The sequence below is a fragment of the Entelurus aequoreus genome, linkage group LG06, assembly GCF_033978785.1.
Source record: "Entelurus aequoreus isolate RoL-2023_Sb linkage group LG06, RoL_Eaeq_v1.1, whole genome shotgun sequence".
Lineage (NCBI taxonomy): Eukaryota > Metazoa > Chordata > Actinopteri > Syngnathiformes > Syngnathidae > Entelurus > Entelurus aequoreus.
In genome coordinates, this window is record NC_084736.1 from 28529324 (window position 1) to 28536342 (window position 7019).

Sequence of the window (7019 nt, forward strand, 5' to 3'; positions counted from 1 at the left end):
GTTGACAGTGCACTGCTTCCCCTTCCTGAGGCGGCGGATGGTGGTCCAAAATCGCTTCGAAGACGTCCGGAAGTCGTCCGGAAGTCGTTTTCCATGGCCTCGCCGAACTCCTCCAATGTCCGAGTTTTTGCCTCCGCGACCGCTGAAGCCGCACACCGCTTGGCCTGTCGGTACCTGTCCGCTGCCTCAGGAGTCCCATGAGCCAAAAGAACCCGATAGGACTCCTTCTTCAGCTTGACAGCATCCCTCACCACCGGTGTCCACCAACGGGTTCTAGAATTACCGCCACGACAGGCACCAACTACCTTGCGGCCACAGCTCCAATCAGCCGCCTCGACAATAGTGGTGCGGAACATGGTCCACTCGGACTCAATGTCCAGCACCTCCCTCGTGACATGTTCAAAGTTCTTCCGGAGGTGGGAATTGAAACTCTCTCTGACAGGAGACTCTGCCAGACGTTCCCAGCAGACCCTCACAATGCGTTTGGGCCTGCCAGGTCTGTCCGGCATCCTCCCCCACCATCGCAGCCAACTCACCACCAGGTGGTGATCGGTAGAAAGCTCCGCCCCTTTCTTCACCCGAGTGTCCAAAACATGAGGCCGCAAATCCGATGACACAACTACAAAGTCGATCATGGAACTGCGGCCTAGGGTGTCCTGGTGCCAAGTGCACATATGGACACCCTTATGCTTGAACATGGTGTTCGTTATGGACAATCTGTGACGAGCACAAAAGTCCAATAACAAAACACCACTCGGGTTCAGATCCGGGCGGCCATTCTTCCCAATCACACCTCTCTAGGTTTCACTGTCGTTGCCAACATGAGCGTTGAAGTCACCCAGTAGGACAAGGGAATCACCCGGGGGAGCACTCTCCAGTACTCCCTCGAGTGTATCCAAAAAGAGTGGGTACTCTGAACTGCCGTTTGGTGCGTAAGCACAAACAACAGTCAGGACCCGTCCCCCCACCCGAAGGCGGAGGGAGGCTACCCTCTCGTCCACCAGGTTGAACTCCAACGTGCAGGCTCTGAGCCGGGGGGCAACAAGAATTGCTACCCCAGCTCGTCGCCTCTCACTGCGTGCAACGCCAGTGTGGAAGAGAGTCCAGCCCCTCTCGAGAGAACTGGTTCCAGAGCCCTTGCTGTGCGTCGAGGTGAGTCCGACTATATCCAGCCGGAACTTCTCTACCTCGCGCACAAGCTCAGGCTCCTTCCCCCCCAGCGAGGTGACGTTCCACGTCCCAAGAGCTAGCTTATGTAGCCGAGGATCGGACCGCCAAGTGCCCTGCCTTCGGCTGCCACCCAGCTCACAATGCACCCGACCTCTATGGCCCCTCCCATGAGTGGTGAGCCCATTGGAGGAGCTATATTGCAAATAGTAAAAAAAAAAAAAAAAAAAAAGCAACTAAAATGAAAAGTGTGTTATTGTTAGTGCTATGGCACTATCTCTTGGACACGTTCGCTCACTGCAGGTGCTGCAGTGTCCTTCCATTAGAAGTACAAGTTCCGTTCTGTCTTCTAGCAGTCCATAGCGTTTTTACTCGTTTGGATTCTTCATTCATCACTCCAAGCAACGTTTGGAAGTTTTACAATATAACAAAAACAATTGTTTGTTTTGCGTCTGATATGAAATACCGTGTTCGTTATTTTATAGATAAGATATTATGAATACATCTACAATAAAAACATTCTTGAACCATGCATTTTCGTAGGGGTGGATCATTCCAGCGTATGTCGTAGTGTGCACTTTCGAGATGCTAACAATAGTTTCCGATCGCGCTGGAGCCTAAAAGGTGGTAGCCTACAGATTATGGTGCTGCATCATGTAGTAAAACATCACAGGTTGGAGCACACATTGCAGTAAATGAGGGTGAACGCGGATGACAGGCAGAATCCCTGTGTTCAGTATGGCGGTCTGCAGTACTTTGTTATCAATTGTGCATGCAGTCTTACTAGATCACCCACAACACGCCCACTAGTGGTACACACACTTTTATAGTTTGTTAATGCTATTTAGCACTTGTTATTTGCATCTTCATTGGCGAGAGCGTAGATAATATAACACATTTGAAATCTCGGGTGAGGTAATGCCGAGTGAGTGCTCGCACCAAACGGGAGTTTCATCAGCGTTTCAATTAATTAAACGTTAAAATCCGTGAAGATAAAAAAAAGTCTGTATTGGAATATAACAAGCTCACCTCGTAAAAACAAACGGCCCACATGAGAGGCAGTGGGATGGGTGAAGTTTTTATTGCCTTTTATCCAGACATTAAACATAATAGCAGCACTTGCAGCAGGATGTGCTTGCAAGATGTAATTGCAGTATCTGTCTTATTTTAGGATTTAACTAGACCCCTTAATATGCCAAATATGAAGATCAGATTTGTGATACTTTATTCACTAGTACATAATTAATATATTCTTATATATGTCAATTGTACTATTTTTGCAGTGTTTGGTCTACATTTTCGGTTTTATTATTATTCTGATCGTATAACGTCTAAATATACTCCAATAAGCACACGTTTGGTCTTTTCTTCTAATTTAGTCATTTACAAAAGGTAAACATGCAAGGCTATAGGCTACTAGGAGCTAGCAGCTACACAACAGCTAGGCAAGCAATAGCACCCAAGCTAGACATAGGTAATAATCATTGAACAATATTGCAGTGTAAAACAGCACATTTGTCAATATAAACAAGTATCAAATAATTATACATTAGAATTACTTACACATAGGAACTCAGCAGGCACAAGACGTTGATACAACGTTGATTATACGTACATGTCCTTTAAAACTCACTCTGAAACAACGTTGTAAAATCATTTTGTAAATTGAGACAATGTTGTCTAACGTTGGATCCATGTTGTTGGTTGGAAAATGACCACATTTCAATGGTCAAATCCACATCACAACCTAACATTAAATAAACGTTGTCAAAAAGCATGTTGTTTCAACGTTGGATTTGTGTTGTAGAATATTGGTTGGGAAATGAAAACATTTCAAACGTCACAACCTGACATTAAATAAACGTCGTCAAAAAGCATGTTTTGGGCTGCACGATTCTAGGCCACCTACTCAGTGTCCTAGTGGTTAGAGTGTCCGCCCTGAGATCGGTAGGTTGTGAGTTCAAACCCCGGACGAGTCATACCAAAGACTATAAAAATGGGACCCATTACCTCCCTGCTTGGCACTCAGCATCAAGGGTTGGAATTGGGGGTTAAATCACCAAAAATGATTCCCGGGCGCGGCACCGCCGCTGCCCACTGCTCCCCTCACCTCCCAGGGGGTGACCATGGGGATGGGTCAAATGCAGAGGACAAATTTCACCACACCTAGTGTGTGGGTGTGACAATCATTGGTACTTTAACTTTAACTTCAATGTTGTATTTGTGTTGTAGAATATTGATCGGGGAAATGACCAAAATTCAATGGTCAAATCAACATCACAACCTGACATAAAATAAACGTCGTCAAAAAGCATGTTGTTCCAACGTTTTATTTGTGTTGTAGAATATTGGTTGGAAAATGACCACATTTCAATGGTCATATTAATATCAAAAGCTGACATTGAGTAAATGTTGTCAAAACGCTTGTTGTTTCAACGTTGTAAAATATTGGTTGGAAAATCACCAAAATTCAACGGTCAAATCAATGTCACAACCTGACATTGATTAAACGTATTTGTGTTGTACAATATTGGTTCTGAAATGACTCAATTTCAACGGTCAAATCAACGTCACAACCTGACATTAAAAAAACCTCGTTGAAAAGCATGTTGTTCCAACGTTTTATTTGTGTTGTAGAATATTGGTTGGAAAATGACCACATTTCAATGGTCATATTAATATCAAAAGCTGACATTGAGTAAATGTTTTGTTTCAACGTTGTAAAATATTGGTTGGAAAATCACCAAAATTCAACGGTCAAATCAATGTCACAACCTGACATTGATTAAACGTATTTGTGTTGTACAATATTGGTTCTGAAATGACTCAATTTCAACGGTCAAATCAACGTCACAACCTGACATTAAAAAAACCTCGTTGAAAAGCATGTTGTTCCAACGTTTTATTTTTGTTGTAAAATATTGGTTGGAAAATGACCAAAATTCATTGGTCTAATCAACATCGTCAAAAAGCATGTTGTTCCAACGTTGTATTTGTGTTGTAAAATATTGGTTGGGAAATTACTAAATTTCAACGGTCAAATCAACGTCACAACCTGTCATTAAATAAACGTCGTCTTTTTGTTTCAACGTTGTATTTGTGTTGTAAAATATTGGTTGGGAAATGACCAAAATTCAATGGTCAAATAAATCAACATCAGAACCCAACTTTGATGAAACGCCATCAAACAGCATGTTGTTTCAACGTTGTATTTGTGTTGTAGAATATTGATTGTGGAAATGACGAAAATTCAATGGTCAAATCAATGTCACAACCTGACATTAAATAAACGTCGTCGAAAAGCATGTTGTTTCAACGTTGTATTTGTGTTGTACAATATTGGTTGGGAAATGACCACATTTCAATGATCCTATTAATGTCAGAAGCTGACATTGAATACATGTTGTCAAAACGCATGTTGTTTTAATGTTGTATTTGTGTTGTAGAATACTGGTTGGAAAATGACCACATTTCAATGGTCAAATCAAGGTTGTCAAAAAGCATGTTGTTTCAACGTTGTATTTGTGTTGTAGAATATTGGTCGGGAAATGACCAAAATTCAATGGTTAAATCAATTTCAGAACCCGACATTGATTAAATGTTGTCAAAAAGCATGCTGTTTCAACGTTGTATTTGTGTTGTAGAATATTGGTTGGGAAATTACTAAATTTCAATGGTCAAATCAACATTACAACCTTATATTAAATAAACATCGTCAATTAGCTTGTTGTTTCAACATTGTATTTGTGTTGTAGAATATTGGTTGGGAAATGGCCAAATTTCAACGGTCAAATCGAGTTTGTCAAAAAGCATGTTGTTCCAACGTTGAATTTGTGATGTAAAACATTGGTTGGGAAAATGACCAAAATTCAACCGTCAAATCAACATCACAACCCAACGTTGATTAAACATCGTCAAAAAGCATGTTGTTCCAACGTTAGGATTGAGTTGCTCAACGTCAGGACCTAATTCAACACATTCTCAATGTTGTTTTATTGCCTTGTGCCTGCTAGGAAGTCTCCTTGGAAGAAGAAAGCACCCAGTAACAAACGTGTCCGCATCATTTAAATTAGTGCATCACAAACTTAACTACGTGTTGCCGAAAAAAACAAATGACCACTTCAATTGAAAGAGGAGCATAAGTCCATACTAGACTGTAGGTAATATCTAAGTTAGCATTTTTTTTATGCCTACCATTGTTGTCTGGGTAATTCCACTTGATCAAACTTTCTCCGACATTCCACCCGACAAAATAACACAACGATGTGCTTACATTGGTGCAATATTTTATCGGAATAACATCAGTACGGGCCAATGTTGCAATCGTAGAGGCAACATTATCATGTATTTTTGTGAGTGATTCGCACTGTACAGTATAGATGTGCTCCGGTTGACGTGGCGACAGCGTTGCACTCACCTGGAGTATACGACACCACTCGGACAGGCAGGCCACGTCTTCGCAGGGCTGGAACATCCCCAGGGTGACGCAGTTGAGGAGGATGACCAGCATGGACACATGCTCGAACCACGTAGAAGGAAGCAGTTAAGGCTCACACAGGACGTCTTGGCAAATGTCTCACACTCACAGAATCAAACATGTCCACCACTTATACACTGTGGACAGGTTGCAGGCGGGTCCATACTGAAATATCGCTACCGCTGATACCAGTTGTTTATGCTCCAATATCGATTCTCAAATCAAAATATCGATACTTTTGATACTTTAGTTCAGGCGTGTCCAAACTGTTTCCACCAAGAGCCGCGCACTGAAAAGTCAAAGCAAGCGGGGGCCATATTGACTAAGTATCCATCCATCAATTTTGACTAAGTATCCATTCATCAATTTTCTACCGCTTGTCCCTTACGGGGTCGCGGAGGGTGCTGGAGCCTATCTTAGCTGCATTAGGGCGGTAGGCGGGGTACACCCTGGACAAGTCGCCACCTATATTATTATTAATTATTAGAACATTTCAGCGTTTTCTCATTCCAAACCGATTTTTTTCTACATTTGTATTGTTTTTTTCTATATTTAGGAATAGAAAAAAAAATATTAAAAAAAAAAAAAATATATATATATATATATATATATATATATATATATATATATATATATATATATATATATATATATATATATATATATATATATATATATATATATATATATATATACACACACACATCTACATATATATGTGTATATATACACACACACATCTACATATATATGTGTATATATATATATATATATATATATATATATATATATATATATATATATATATAGATATGTTCAATAAAGTATGACAATTGTATCACACCAACACAAAAATGTGTCGTTTTTTAATTCAAATTAAATAAAATTCTGCAGTAAATGATGGTGACCCTCAATTGTGTCTGTATATATACTGTACATATATATATATATATATATATATATATATATATATATATATATATATATATATATATATATATATATATATATATATATATATATATATATATATATATATATAAATATACATACATACATACATACATATAAATATACATACATACATACATATATATATATATATACACACATACATATATATATATATATATATATATATATATATATATATATATATATATATATATATATATATATATATATATATATATATATATATATATGTATGCATGTATGTATGTATATACATATATACATACATATACATATATACATACATATACATATATATATATATATATATATATATATATATATATATATATATATATATATATATATATATATATATATATATATTATATATATATATATATATATATATAGTATGTAT

General features: G+C 38.5%; 1 protein-coding gene across 1 annotated transcript in view; it reads right to left on the reverse strand.

The window, feature by feature from the left end:
• The window catches only part of cacna1ha (calcium channel, voltage-dependent, T type, alpha 1H subunit a), a 179362-nt gene extending 173653 nt beyond the window's left edge, over nucleotides 1-5709 (reverse strand). The window contains exon 1 of the mRNA XM_062050471.1: nucleotides 5585-5709. Within this exon, the coding sequence (XP_061906455.1) occupies nucleotides 5585-5677 (93 nt within the window). The 5' untranslated portion in view covers nucleotides 5678-5709. The remainder of the gene's footprint in view (nucleotides 1-5584) is intronic.
• Nucleotides 5710-7019: the final 1310 nt, after the last annotated feature.